We start from the raw sequence: 16,186 nt of genomic DNA on the forward strand, positions 1-16,186 counted from the left end.
ATATAAGTACACATTTTAAAAGAATAATATAAGTACACAAAGAAATATATAAACTAAAATCTTCCAGGACAGTCTGAAGAAATTGTATGGAAAAGAGAAAAGGGGGGCGCCTGGGTGGCTCAGTCGTTAAGCATCTGCCTTCAGCTCGGGTCATGATCCCAGGGTCCTGGGACCGAGCCCCGCATCGGGCTCCCTGCTCAGCGGGAAGCCTCCTTCTCCTTCTCCCACCCAGTCCCCCTGCTTGTGTTCCCTCTCTCGCTGTGTCTCTCTCTGTCAAATAAATAAAATCTTAAAAAAAAAAAAAAGGGACATTAACTGACTGCTGGATGTGCAATGAACAGTTAAAATGGTGAATGAAAGGAATCTATTTTTCCGAGGTACAATGTGTTCAAATGTTAAAACATTTGGTCATATTTAGCTGTTACTTTACTTTTATTCTTTTTCTTTCATCTCTGTATGTTAATCGGCCTCAGCATAGTTTCTTGTAAGTGCTCCCATGTGTATGTGATTCTAAGGTCTTTCTGTTCAACAAGGGGGCAGACACCGGTGAGACTAGAAGTTTAGAACTTATTCAGCTGAGGGGCGCCTTGGGTGGCTCAGTTGGTTGAGTATCCAACTCTTGGTTTCAGCTCAGGTCCTAATCTTAGGGTCATGAGATCGAGCCCCGAGTGGGGCTCTGTGCTCAGCAGGAGTCTGCTTGAGATTCTCTCCTCTGCCCCTCTCCCTGCTCTCTCTCTGAGATAAATTAATACAGTCTTTTAAAAATTTTTTATTCAGCTGAATATTGACACACCAACCATACCAGAGATGATTATTCATTGGGTCCATAAGCCAAAATATATCTGAGGCTGCTATTAGTATAAGATCACAAACACACTAGAAAAAGAACTAAAGAATTGCTTGAAGGTCAAGCCTCCAAATTGGGAGAGTTAGAAAAATGGTGTTAAAGGGACAGAGGTAGTTATATCAGGAATCCCAGGCTCAATTAGAAGAACCAGATTATCAGCAATCATGACAAACAGGGCAAGGAAAACAAAGGATAAGAGTTCTAAAGCTCTGGGGCGCCTGGGTGGCACAGCGGTTAAGTGACTGCCTTCGGCTCAGGGCGTGATCCCGGCGTTATGGGATCGAGCCCCACATCAGGCTCCTCTGCTATGAGCCTGCTTCTTCCTCTCCTACTCCCCCTGCTTGTGTTCCCTCTCTCGCTGGCTGTCTCTATCTCTGTCGAATAAATAAATAAAATCTTTAAAAAAAAAAAAGAGTTCTAAAGCTCTTATTTCATGAGAGGAAGCATCCTATTTTGTCAGGAGATAAGTTTTTTTTCCCCTGAGATGATTCTGTCACCCGAGAAAGGACTCGAACAGTTTCTGCCATCACCGTTTTAAGGGAACGCAGAGATGTTCTGGACCCTCACTATCTAACACGGCAACTACTAGCCACATGTGGCTGTGGAGAGCTTGCAGCGTGGCTGGTGTGAACGGAGGAGTGCCGCAGTGTGACATACACAGGATTTTCAAGACTTAACGCAAGAAATAATAGTAACAATAAAGACTTAATGCAAAAAAAGAAGGTAAAAATATCTTATTAACGGTTCTCTTATTTAGATGTATTGGTTTAGGTAAAACATTATTAAAATTAATTTCACCTCTTAATTACTTTTTTTACGTGGCTACTGGAAAATACATGATCGCATATGTGGCTCATGCTGTATTTCGGTTAGGCAGCACTAATTCTAAAGTGTGATGTCTCATCTGATACAGACAGTGAGGGTGCAGTGGCCCACTGTTGGCCTCAGGATGCATTTCTGAAGGGACGGAATGGAATTTAGTACAGGCCTGTGTGCTTTCAGGTGGTCTCGTAGCTCAGAGATTGTACATCTGCAGACCACTTAGTGACCATTTGGCATACATGCAGATTCTGCCTGTCCCATTAGGAAATTTTTCTAAAACACTGATCACAAATTTAAAACAAAGTATTTCGTACTCATGGAAAGATGATATCATTGGTAGGTTTTCATAAACTAGACCTGATTTAATGATTGTTTGAATTATGTTCAGGTTCCAAATCGATAGTTTCTTTTCTTATTCTTCTAACAGAGTATTACAGAAATTGGAAATGTTGGGCAAAAATTGGTGTCTCTGTCAAATGGTTCTGGACGTTCTAACCAAGTGGACCTCTAAATTTGAATTCTCACTGAAGACTACTTTTGTGCCCCTGTGAATCACATTCCAGTGCTCAAACATTGTCTATTTCACCCTGGAAGATCACTGCAACTGCTTAGCTAATCTAATCTATTCTGTTGGTCCCTCCCTAAAAAGTATTACTTAAGGGGCGCCTGGGTAGCTCAGTCGTTAAGCGTCTGCCTTCGGCTTGGGTCATGATCCCGGCGTTCTGGGATCGAGCCCCGCAGCGGGCTCCCTGCTTCTCCCTCTCCCACTCCCCCTGCTTGTGTTCCCTCTCTCACTGCCTCTCTCTCTGTCAAGTAAATAAATAAAATCTTAAAAAAAAAAAAAAAGTATTATTTGAGATTCTGTGCACGATTCAAATAATGAATTTTAAGTAGACCAATAACACACTTTCTTTCTCTGATGAGTAAAAACATTCAGCTAATGTTCAGAAACAGGCAAACCTTGTATACAGTCATGCAGTTCACCTTTTACTTTTAACTTTGAAAACCTACAGTTACTAATGTGTTGCTTCATTGTTTGCTAGTCCTGGGACCAAGTAATTTTCTGTCTTTTGTTCAGTGAACATTTATTAAGTACCTATTGCATGTGAGGTATTATGCTCCCCTGAGTTGAGACATGTTGAATTTGGTATTAATGAGACTCGCAAGTATAAATATCCAATAGACTCTTAGACATAGGTCTCTAGAAGTTAAAAGAAATTTAGACGACATCAGATATGTTTATTATATATTTATACAGCCATTTGCACAAGAAAAATCCAACTGTCTAACTTTGCTGATCTTCAAAGAAATGCAGATTACAGGCAGGAGATGCATTTTTAGTAACCAGTGAATTATCTAACTTAAAGAATACTCACTGCCGGGGCACCTGGGTGGCAGAATCAGTTAAGCATCCAACTCTTGCTTTTGGCTCAGGTCATGATCTCAGGGTCATGAGGTCAAGTCCCACATAGGCTCCAAGCTCAGGGAGGAGACTGCTGAAGTTTCTCTCTCCCTTTCCCTTTGCCCCTCCCCGTGCTCACTCGTGCGCACCCTCTCTCTCAAATAAATAAATAAATCTTTAAAAAAAATAAAAAGAATACTCACTGATGGCAAGATTGTGGTCCAACTAAGATGCACATGGAAGAAATATAAATTGGCTACCAGTAGAAATATAAATTGGTTTAGGTATTTTAGAAAGCAGGATAGCCCGGCATGTTAAACACAAAGAATTGTCTGATACCCTTTGCTTTAGTAATCCTGCGCTAGAAAATTTATCCCACAAGAACAAAAAAGAGAAGAGAAAATCTCTGTGCATCTTGAGAACAGGAAGGGGAGCCGAGGGTTGCTAAGTGGTTAGTTGTGCTAAGTACTGAAAATCCTCTCCCTCAATCTTAGCTACAGTCCTTTGAAGTGTCCCCACTTTACGGGTGAGGAAACAAAGCTCAAATGGATTAGTCATGTGTCAGTGGCAGAGTTTGCACTTAAGTTAGTCTTAGCCTATCTCAGACTCATTGTGTAAGAACAGAAAAATAGTTAAATCCGGGGGCACCTGGGTGGCACAGCGGTTAAGCGTCTGCCTTTGGCTCAGGGCGTGATCCCAGCGTTACGGGATCGAGCCCCACATCAGGCTCCTCTGCTATGAGCCTGCTTCTTCCTCTCCCACTCCCCCTGCTTGTGTTCCCTCTCTTGCTGGCTGTCTCTATCTCTGTCGAATAAATAAATAAAATCTTTAAAAAAAAAAAAAAAGAAAAGAAAAATAGTTAAATCCATTATGAAATGTGATGCAAACATCCTAAGTGTAGTCGTGGCGGGGGGGGGGATGTCGGAAAATATGGTGAGGAACAGAGATGACACTGGAAAGACTCCATAATTATTAAGAATTTGTACGAGGACTAAGTGGAATAGAGACAAATGAAGGTTTGATTTGTTATGGTGGCAAAATCTGTTTAAGTAGTACTGATATTGATGTAATTTCTTAAATTTAAAAATTCTGTTGTTTTTTGTGAAAAGGATATAATCTAACATATTTTGACTATATTTTCGAATGTTTTATTCATACCCCTCCCTATCTCTAAAGGTATGTGACCTGTTACATCGTATCTAGGTGCATTCTCTACATTGTCCTCCTCGCCCTCCCTTAACTCCTGAAAACTCTTCGTTCAGGGTCCGTCACCAGCACAACCCCTATGTCCTTAAACTCTTCTCTGAAATTGCTTTTATCTTGTTAAACCCCAACCTGGGTTTGCCCTGAAAACACCACTTCCCTGAAGGCCCCCAGGTAGCAGCTCTATCTGTTGCCCCAAAGTTGAGCAGCTGGGTTCTTCATTGCTCCCTTGACCGTTCCACTTCTCCCCTCCCTGGAAACTCTCAGCTTTAATCTCTTGTCCCCAGACTCTCACCCACTACTCCATGTTGCTCCCGTCATCTACCGTGCCTAGGATCCCTCCCTCATTTTTCCATAATTTTCACTCCTGGCTCACTGCCTTTCTCTCCAGCATTCCTTCTCTCTTCATTCTTGGGGATTTCAATGCATGCATATATGATCCTTCTAATACCCCTGGCCTCTGAGATTCTCTAGCTTCTCGTCACCTCAACATGTACCTCCCACGGTTGCTCCCTAGACCACGTCATCACCAGCCACTGCATGCTTCCATGATCTCAAAGTGCATGCCTGTCACTCTGACCACTCCTCTGCCTGGCTCTCGAGCTCCCCCGCTCCAGAAATTCAACTCCATCAAAACCCACTATCCATTGATTCCACTACTTTTCATGCACATTCTTCCCTCCCAAGATGTTGGGTCCAGCTCAAGTTCCACGAACAGTCATTACATTTGCTCCCTTGCATACATCCTGGCTCCTCTGCCCCTCCTTCATGTCTCATCCTCACTTGGCAGTCTTACAATCCTGGCTGAATCCAAAGCTCTGCCCGCATTGTGCCAACCCTTGTGCATTGCACATTGGCTAGAGAAAAACATACAACCGTAATGTTTGGTTTCACTTTTAATTCATGACTGTGAACCTCAAGTGAGAATTTACAGCTGTCCAGCAGTCATGATGTGTCGTTCAGTCTCAGTGGACTTTTCTACAGTCATCTCCTCTTTCCTTAGACCTCCTGCCGCTCTCAATCTTATTCTCAACGGATGCCTTTCTTCTGACTTTTGCTGGAAATAGTGAAGCAATAAGAGGGAGTTTCCACCACTCCCATTGAGCTCTCACAGGTGAGCTCCTGCTGAGGGCCAGCGCCTTCTCTCCCGTGTCCCCTCTGCCTACCCAGGGACATGCTCCCATCATTCCATCCTCATAGGCTTGCCCCTCCAGTGGTCATTCCCATCAGCATCCATCATATTAAGGAAACCAGAAACACTCCCTCGATCCTATTCCGTGTGCTCCCTTCAGCTACCACTCCATGTCTCTTCTCCCCTTCACAGCCATGTCACCTGTTGTCCATTCCTGTTATTCCCACTTCTCCCTTCTCAGTCTCTCTTAAATCCAGCTCAGTCAGGCTTGACCCCAACTGTTCACTGCTCCTGTCAAAGTCCCCAGTTAAATACAAGTTGCTAAACCCGACTGTTGTCAGCCCTCATTTCAGAGTCCTATAAGCAGCAGTGACATCTCTCTTGCTCCTTGAAGTGCTCGAATCACCACTGGCTTCTAGAATGCACCCCTTCTGGATTTGCCTCGCACTCCCCCAGCCAGTCCTTCGTAGTCTCCTGGGACTCAAACCTTAGTCCTCTGTCTACACTTAAGCCATGTTCAACATCAGTAAGTGCCGCGGCTTTAAAGATCATCTGTGTGCTGAGGACGCCTAGATTTATTACCTCAGCCAGACTTCTCTCTGAGCTCCACACTTACATGTTCTTCTGAGAGCTCTTGGGATATCTCTATTTGCATGCCTAGTAGACGTCTCAGACTGAACTCCTGACCCTACTCCCACCGCTCCAAACCTACTTCCTTCAGCTGCTCAGGCCAAATTCGTAACACTTTCTCACCTTTTTCAAACCCCTGCCATCTCACACCTGGATTATTGCAGGAGCCTCCTCCCTGCTCTGCCTCTATACCTTTCACCTTCACAGTGTGTGTTCTCAAAACAGCAGCCAGAGTGGTCCATCTATAATGTTGGTTAGATCACTTCTTCACCCATACCCCCCGGCGGCTCTCCATCCCACTCAGATAAAGAGCTACAAGTCTTCAAAGCTGTATGTTATCAGACCACCTGTTATTTCTCAGACTTTATTTCTCTTTCCTCTTACCTTTTACTCACTGCACTCCAGCCACACAGTAGCCTGCCAAGCGGGCAGCCACCCATCCACCTGCAGCTCTTTATTGCCTATGATTAGAATTCTGAGAACACACCTCCCAGTGACATCAAAGCTCACCTTCTCAGCCATACCTACTCTGGCCACCCTGCACTCTCTGTCCCCCTTGCCCAGCCCTATTAATAATATTTCTCACCCCCTGACTTATTATATCCCCTAGTCATTTATTGTATTTATCATCGTCTCCTATAGGACAATGTAAGATTCAGGAGGATAGAGATTTTTATCTGGCCTATTTATTGACTTCTCTCCAGTATCTAGAATAATGCCTAATAGATGCTTAAAAAAAAGTCCTGAGAATATGAATGAAAGTTCCCCTATTTCCGCCGGATGCCCCGTAGTCACATGCTGAGAGATCTGCCTCATTATAGCTTTTAATTCCTTTTCAACTTTCTCAAGTGTTAGATTGTAAACAGCATTCAGAAAATGACTACCAAGAAACACTATGTCTTTGGCTTGATGACATATGGTCTTTTATTCTAAACTGAAAACAACTCCTCTAGAATGGAGCAGAAGTCTCATCAATATTGAAAGTATATAAACAGCAATAGATCCTTGAAATTTTTAAGAATACATTCAAAGTTCTTCACAAATCCCCCAAATTATGGATACCATGATGGTATATTCTACTCACATGAACTTCGTACAGAGCAGTAAAAAGGATCAGAAGGAGGCTCACCCCCTGGCCCAGTGTCGTTCTGCTCAGGCTTCACACTTGTGAGGTAGTAACACCTCAAATTAGCAGCTCACGAGCCCTCAGCGTCACCCCCATATTGTTGAAACCAAGGACATCAATTCTGCGAGAGCCAAAGGTCCACTGTATTATTTTATCCTACCTGCTAAACTTTTAAATACTAATTTAAAAAAAAATCGCTCCCCCAGGTTACTCGGCCTTTGTTCTAGACTACACATGGGTGGGTGTTAAATACAACTAAATGACAAGGTGATTACTGTGGGGAAAAAAAGAGCAATCATTTGTCTCAAAGTTTTCACTTTGAGACCAAGTTACAGATAAGCATCCATTCAGTTTGATTTTGGTCATCTGGTAATAAACTCTCGATGTGAACAAAAAATGAAAAAAAAAATAAGTGTTTATTTTCATTTGTAAGCTGATTTTTCTATCTGTATTCTAGTTGAAGAAAACCTTCTGCCATGGAACTTTTTCCCCCAATGATAATGATCAGAAGCCTTTGACAAAGAAGAGTGGGAGTAAGGAAGAGGGATGCTGTCGCCACGGTGACAGCTGTCCAGCGTAAACATCTTACATCTCTTCCGTTTATCGTGTATTTTAGGGCAATTCAAGCTGCTGGAACAAGACCGAGATATAAAGGAACCAGTGCAATATTTCAACAGTGTGGAGGAGGTGGCTAAAGCATTTCCTGAACGCGTGTACGTCATGGAGGAAATAACATTCAACGTGAAGGTAGTTCTAGAAGAACCAAATATTTATCCTCACTGAAATAACTTAACTTTCAGGTCATTATGTACGCAGTACGTTCCCCTCTGTGCCTCGTAGGGGAGTTCCATCCTCCTAATGGGTTCGTGTCCGTGGCCAAAACTGGTCTTTTTAAGAACCCCACGAGCTGTAGCTGACCTGACTCTCCAGCAGGTTACAATGTTAACAGTATCTCCTGCCTAGAACAACTGTCAAGGCAGATCAAAAGATTTTTTTTTCGTTTGGACTTTATTCTCTAATATGTAACAGTTGTTTGGCCAGCTCTTCTGTGAGGCTGGATGCCTCACTCGTGGGAGCAAGCAAAAGGCAGACAACACAAGTAACACCGAGCACTGAAAGAAAAAGAGAGAAGCTTCCAGAATACGCCCTGACATCAGCTTGTATTCATTCCATTCTTTGCAGACTATCTCTGTCAGGACACAGGGAAAATTGATGTGTAGAATGTTGCCCAGTAGGTATTTATCGATCTTCGTTCATCAGAGAAAAGCTAAATAGTGTTTACTGTGCTGTATTCGTTTTGTGTTCTTAAGGGGGCCATTCTGTCCCTGGGTACGTAGTGAGTGAGCTCCTTTGACTAGGCTCGCTGTTGAAGGGGGACTAACCAGAGAAGCAATGTCACTGAGCCCCAGCCTCTTTGCCTGGGAATCCACTGTGTTTCCTTCAGCAACACCCGCAGTTATGCTACAACATTCTCGAGAGTGTTCACAAGGAAAGCATTAACCTCATTTCAGCAGGAAGTCCAGCGAAGGCACATTCTCTAAACATTTCAATATTTGGGGGGCAAGATGCCTGTTAGAAATCCACTCTATGTGAAAAACAGACTGTGGGGTATCTTAGTCCAAGAATGCAGCAGTCACTCCACCCACACTCCTTACCAAACGGGGAAAGTGCCCAAGGCAGCTTCTGGAGTGGAGCGGTGGTCCTGCCCATTTGATCGGCTAAGCCAAGTCATCCTTCCAGTTCTAAAATACAGCTGCTATAGTCTACTTCTTTGGTTTTATTAGTAACGTGGATAAATTTTGTGGCCTGTTCAGTTCTTTACTAGCTAAATTAAGCTTGTATTCAAAAGTATTTTTAACTTTTAAGCCCTTCAAGTAACTTAGTCTATGAGTCCTCAAGACAACTTGAACTTACCTTGAAGGTTTGTGAAAACATGTTCATTTTTAAACATACCAAGATCCATTGGTCAGAAGTTAATCAAATCCTATTTGGTTCTTGTCTTGATATGATTTAAATCTTTCCTTAAAGCTTCTATTTAAAATTTCCTAAATTTTTAGGAAGGAAAGTTAATACTTTTAAACTGTTTTCTGAAAACCTTGCATTTGCTGATAAATCATGAGAAATCAAGCATAAAAATTTTTTATGATTTTTTTAAGATTTTGTCAGGTATTAAAATTTAACATTCAGTCTTTTGTGGCATATTGTACTTGCAAAAGATTTTTTTAAATGCCTCTAGCAGCTGTTTTGTGTGTGTGTGAATTTGTATGAAATCAGCAGTGATTGAAAGAATAATACTGAAATCAATGCAGTTTGATGGTTTTTTACAGAATACCATGATTAACTCTATTTACGAGAACATACGTAATAGAGATACCATTTAAAAATTCAGCACAGCCGTGTGAATGTATTTAACACTACTGACCTGCATGCTTAAAAATGGTTAAGAGAATAAATTTTATGTTTTGTATATATTACCACAATTTTTCTAAAAAGCCAAAAAAAAAAAGTTCAAAGGAACAGACAAATGGGTAAGTGTGTGGACTTCACGTTGACAGCATCCATAGAGCTGACTGGACTTGGGTTGAGTTCCTGTGCTATGCATACATAAATATTTAATACCTCTACTCTATTACTTATAAAGTTTTAAGATGCTATTACATCCATCTGGCATTAATCATTAAGACATCATTCAATTATATTCAAAGAAGAATTGATCAAGGAACCTCAGGAAATTTGCAGAAAGAAATACACAAAAGTCTGTGTGCTTAGTGAATAAACACCCAAGTAAATAAATAAACCAAGGAGGTTTATGGAAAAGATGTCTGGGTACTACATGGACACCCCCCCTCCAAACACAGTGTTGAACGTCATGGTCTGTAAGAATTGATTATAACGTGCATGTGTGCAGTGCTTAATGGGAGAGCTAAGCAGTATGCTTGGTTACTACTTTGCCTGGAGAGGGAGAAAAAGAACAGAAAACAGGACAACAGGGGTGCCTCGCTGGCTCAGTTGATAGAGCATGCGACACTTCAAGGCCCATGTTGGGCATAGAGCTAACTTAAAAAAACACAACAGTACCACATTTTCATAACTATGCCCATTATAAATAGTATTAAGTAGTGTTAAATATTATGTAAATATAGATATTATCCAGAAAGCAATTTTTTCAACGATAGCAGAATTCAAACCTTCTTGCAAAACTTCACCCTCTACTCTCCACTTCAGATAGGGCATAAGTTAGACCAAGAGGATAAACAACTGAAGAAATGACTTGCAGTTAAGAATTGGCAGCTAACTAGCATCTTGGGAGTCAAAAGGCACAATTATAATTTGAAATAAAGAAACAGATATATATCTATATGGAGTCATATATACTTATAATAACAAATAGAAATGAAGTATAGTAACACTGTGGAAGAGTAACAGAGGTGTTGAAAGATGGGGAACTCTATAGTGGTTGTTACTTTCAAGACTAGCAGAATTCTATCTAAAAATTTAATGGCTAGGATTAGTACTGTTCACAAATTTATTTAAAATTAAGCCATTCCTGGGGCACCTGGCTGGCTCAGTTAGTGGAGTGTGCAACTCTTGATCTTGGGGTCATGAGTTTGAGCCCCACGTTGGGTGAAGAGATTACTTTTAAAAAAATTTAAAATAAGCCATTCCTTTTATCTTGAAGTTAAATATGTCTTTAAGATGCCTGGATGTGTTTGAAATTAGCTGCCTGATGGCCCCCATCATTGATTAACTTGCATGAAGTGAATTAATATATTTTAAATGTTTAATTCTTTACCAGCAAATATATTGTAAGCACCTTCTATATGTCTGGCCACTGGAAATAAATAGTCAATTGAAGACAATAAATGTAGAAGTACAAATACTACCTCCAAATAAAGAGATCGAGGAGACAATTGGACGTACAAGTTTGGAGCTTGGGGCAAGGAACAGGCTTGTATGTTTGGGGCTCATTAGCTCCTGGATGGCATCTGAAGCCGTAGAGCTAGTTGAGTTCACGTACATCAGTGGTTCTCAATCAGGGGTGATTTTTTTTCCTCCCAGGGACATTTGACAATGTCAGCATACAATTTTGATTGCTACAGCTTGGGGAAGGGTGAGTGCTCCTGGCTTCTAGTGGGTAGAAGCCAAAGACGCTGCTAAAAACCCTACAGGGCACAGGACAGCCCCATGTCAAAGAATGGTCTGACCCAAAATGTCAGTAGTGACCCAGACACTAGATGAAGAAGAGAGGAGACCAAGGACTGAGCCCTGGAACACCCCAGCATTGGGGTCCAAGAGAGATTGCAGGGAGTAACAATGAGATAGAAAGATGGTGGAGCATAGGATAGCTGTTCCAGAAATCAAATGACTTTAAAAACTGTTTCAAAGAGGAATGGGCAATAGTGTCAAATGCTACTTAGTGATTGAATTAGAGGAGGACTGTGAACTATTAAATTCAGCAGAATGGAAGCCTTGTTAGCCTTGACAGAAAGAAAATAATAACCAGCTCAGAGACCCAGAAAGTAAGTTTACCAGGGAAGTACAATAGGATGGTTCCAGAATTTTGTCAAGGTATACATTTCAAGTGAGAGTGCCCAGCAGCAACTTTTTTTCTCCCAGCCGTCTTTGGCTTCCTGGATGTAGGTACAGAGGAGACAGAGCATTAGGTTAAACCAGAGTCGGGGCTCTACTGGATGAGTATAACAGAAATTAGCAAAGCTGTGGATGAAGTGTTCCCTAGAGTGACAGGTAGTGATAAGCCATGGACTCCTCACTGGATGAAGAAGTGTGCATACAAGAAGTGTAATGCCAGTGAAAACTAGAGATCCTAATGGAGTCGAGGAACTTCTGTAGTGGCTAAGAAAGTCATGTGCAAAATTGGAGTGGCGGTAGAGTATAAAATGCTTGAAATTGGACTTTAGGCAATAATGTAGGAAATGACAGGAGTAGCTATTTTTTCAAGTCTAAGTATGTCCAGGGTACCTGGCCGGTTCAGTCCGGGGAACGTGCGACTCTTGATCTCAAGGTTGTGAGTTCAAGCCCCATGTCAGGTGTGGAGATTACTTAAATAAACTTTTTTAAAAAGCAGACAAAAACAAATCTAAGTGTGTCTGTTTGAGTGGGCAACTAGGTGATAGGAACAGAAAATTGGAGATGAGATAGTCAAGGAAGTGAAAGAATATGTGGACAGGTAGCCTCTTGCTCATCATGTGTACATTGGCTCTAATCCCTTCTAAGCCAATGGCATTCGATATTTTTAAAACAGCAGTAACTTGCCGGGGCACCCGGATGGCTTAGTCGTTAAGCATCTGCCTTCGGCTTGGGTCATGATCCCAGGCTCCTGGGATCGAGCCCCGCATCGGGCTCCCTGCTCAGCGGGAAGCCTGCTTCTCCCTCTCCCACTCCCCTGCTGGTGTTCCCTCTCTCGCTGTGTCTCTCTGTGTCCAATAAATAAATAAAATCTTTAAAACAAAACAAAACAAAACAGCAGTAACTTACCGCCTTCACATTGTCACATTTATCCATCCAGTTTTTGGTTCCCATGGTGAGAGTTCTGTTTTTGTTTACCTGCTTTACTGCATACTTGGGTGGGTTTTTTTTTTAAGATTGATTTATTTATTTTAGAGAGAGACAGAGCACGTGAGCAGGGGAGGGGAAGGGTAGGAGCAGAAAGAGAGAGAATCTCAAGCAGACTCCCCCCTGAGAGTGAAGCCCAACATGGGCCTCGATCCCACAACCCTGAGATCACAACCTGAGCCAAAGTCAAAAGTGGGATACCCAACCAACTGAGCCACCCAGGCACCCCTGCATATTTGTTCTTTACTGTAATAGGCATTTTCTTTCTTAATTGTTTTAATTTTTCATCAGCCATCTCTATGTTTACTTCCAGAGTCAGAAGATGTCAGTTGGCTGCCCCAACTAAAGACTCATTCCTCTACCTTTTAATAAGAAAAATAGCTGCTTGAATAATTTTCAGGCATGCACCTTTCTTTAAACAAGCTGCCGTGATGTAAAGAGCATATTGGACTGTACAGCATAGCTCAGGCTCCGGATTCGGAGCTGAGTTCAGACCCCCAAGTCCAGGCATTGGACTGTGACCACAGAAAGGTCACATGACCCCTCGAGTCTAGGTGTCATCACCTGCAAAACAGGGGTGATTCTACCCTCCACAGAGACTTTTCATGAGAATTAAATGAAGTAATGCACTAATGTGCTTTTTGCAAGTGTCTAGTATAGGAATTGGCAAACTACAGCCTTGGGTAAGGCACCGATTTTGCAAAGAAAGCTTTATTGGGACGCAGCCACCCCATGCATATAGGTGTTCAATGTCTGTGGCTGGGTCCACAGTACAACAGTAGAATTGAGTAGTTGCTGCAGAGATCATATGGCACACAAGCCTAAAATTGTTACTGTCTGGCCCCGTAAGAAAAACTTTGCCAACCCCTGATTCAGAACATAAAATCATACTAAATTAAGTTTCGCATTAAAAAAAAAAATCCCACCACAGATTATTTCACTTACTCTTTATTTAGTACTTTGTACCCTGGACTTGATATTAAAAACTCGGTACATAGTAACTGTTGTTGTTGTTTCAAAATACCCCTTCACCTCAAATACTTTTTTGGAAACTTATTATACTGGTACCCAGTGAATTATTTCAAATGTCTTCCAGCCTTTTGAACTAAGCCCAATAATGATGAGAAATTTTCCCACACATCTACTTTCTGCCATCAAAATAATGACTAACAAATTACGTCTTAATTTCACTTCTGTCTTTACTGAGACGTAAGCAGAGGGAAGAAAAGATGACCTTCAATTTGGCATCGGGTAACTTTGCCGCCCTCGGCAAGTGCGTAAGAGACGTTCTGACTTCACGGCTCTCACCCAAAAGCTTTCTGCATTAAAATTAGTGCTCTTAAATCAGAGAGAGTCCAAATACCCTAATCTGGATGCTATAATGTTGCTATTTTCATTCCAGCTAGTGAGGTCCAAGGTTTCAGCTGTTCCAGCATAGATTTTCCCCAGAGGCAAAATAACAAGTTTGCACTGTATCAACTGGGGGAAATGCCGCACTGGGGAATAGTGAGATTTCAGGCCAACCCGGAGCATCGTCACCACTTCTGCCTGCACAGACCTCTTAAGAACCATTACCATGTGGTCTGGGGCGAGAGCCGAGCCGACATTCCTGTCACCTGCATATCAGCTCGTGATTACTGGGTTTGGCACCTGTTTCTGGCAGGGGTGGTAGTGTCTAGCAGCAGAGCTGTCCTAATGGGAGAAGGATTGCAGTGTTGTCTTTTTTTAATAGGAAAAAAAAATCGTGTACGATTCAGAGAACTTAAATGATAGCTGAGCTTCCCGATACTGAGAAACATGACCAAGAGTAAAATAAAATATTATAAATAATCCAGCACGACTAAGGAAGTTTACAGACAAGAGTTTTTATAATCATCACATTTTAGATCTGGAAAGGCCCTTAGACACCGCTGAGTCCTACTCCTTTTGACAAATAGGAAAACTAAGAAACAGATGTTAGCTGACTTCATTGATTCACACGAAGCCACAAAACTACTTAGCAGCAAAGCCAGGTCTCCTGATTGAATCCGGTCATCTTTGTACTCCCCCTGAACACTATTTGCGGATTGAAATAAGGCTCACAACTGTGATCGGAATATCCTATCACAATGACACAGTAGCTTGCACAGTTAATTCATTTTCTTAGTTAAAAATCTAAATACATGGGTCCTATAATTATTACCCAGCCAAATCCTTCTGTCTTTTGTACTTTGGAAACAGCTCCTGTCTCATACACAGGACTTGGCAGGTTTTATGAAAGCTCTATGTGTAGATTTTTAGATCTTTCCTGATGCCAATATTTAAAAAACAAAATCCTATAAGTTAACGTACTATCAACATCAGGGCAGCATGTGTCAAAACGAATCCTTTTGAAAACAACAAAAATACCTCTGTAAAGTATTAACCCAGAGTATTTTAAGTATTAACCAGTATTATCATAGAAACCAGGCTGTATACAGTTGGGTTCTTGCATTGTTGGCTCGAAGCAGTGTTAAAGATGGCAACAAGGAGCCACGGAATAAATAAGCCAGAGTTCTAAAGTTTAAGGTGAGTGGTTCGTGCAACTTGATGCTGAACTTTGGCTTTTTTCCAAGGCTTCCAAGTTACTGAAAATCAGCTGATTTTTCCCCCAAGTCACAGATTTGAGGCAATTCATGTGCCTCGTATCTTAAAATATTACTTACCTTTTTAAAGTTGCCATCTGAAAAAAGATGAAGAAATAAAGCTCTAACTCTTCTGCGAACTAGTTAGACTATATCTTATTTCCAGGTATAAAGTAGTTAGTTAACAAATTAAACATATGTCCTGTTGCTTTCTTTACTCCTTTTCACAGAACAACTACACACAAGGCCTTGAGAATACATTAATGGAGAGGTTTGGGGCTGCTTGTGATTCTACTCTTGTCATAATTATTTTATTCTCTGACATCTTTCTGATCATTTTGTCTTTTAGGCAAAAACAGCTTGCTATGTAGACTTTGTTCTGTGTCTGTCGGCCGTCCTATGGTCGTCCTGTAAAGTAATACAAAACAGTGGTGCTGAAACATGAGTGTTCTTTGGGGAATTGTGTGTGTGTGTGTGTGTTATATAGTTCAGGCATAACCACCATTCCTAGTTTAAAATACCATTTCTAGGGGGCGCCTGGGTGGCACCGCGGTTAAGCGTCTGCCTTCGGCTCAGGGCGTGATCCGGGCGTTACGGGATCGAGCCCCACATCAGGCTCTCCCGCTATGAGCCTGCTTCTTCCTCTCCCACTCCCCCTGCTTGTGTTCCCTCTCTCGCTGGCTGTCTCTATCTCTGTCGAATAAATAAATAAAATCTAAAAAAAAAAAAAATACCATTTCTAGTGTCTGTCATGACAGTTCAGAAAAAGCATCTCCTCCGCATGTTGTAAGACTATTATAATCAGAGAGGTGGGTTTTTCCTATGAAAAGGAGTAGGGATCATTTGC

General features: G+C 41.7%; 1 protein-coding gene across 2 annotated transcripts in view; it reads left to right on the forward strand.

Annotated features, from left to right (window-relative positions):
- Positions 1-16,186, forward strand: part of GAREM1 (GRB2 associated regulator of MAPK1 subtype 1) — a 196,520-nt gene that overhangs the window by 146,975 nt on the left and 33,359 nt on the right. For both annotated transcript variants that reach the window (XM_045781912.2, XM_045781913.2), the window contains exon 3: positions 7,779-7,909. In XM_045781912.2, the coding sequence (XP_045637868.1) occupies positions 7,779-7,909 (131 nt within the window). The remainder of the gene's footprint in view (positions 1-7,778; positions 7,910-16,186) is intronic.

This window comes from Ursus americanus, chromosome 19, assembly GCF_024610735.1.
Source record: "Ursus americanus isolate L20-20 chromosome 19, mUrsAme1.1.p, whole genome shotgun sequence".
NCBI classification, from domain to species: Eukaryota; Metazoa; Chordata; class Mammalia; order Carnivora; family Ursidae; genus Ursus; species Ursus americanus.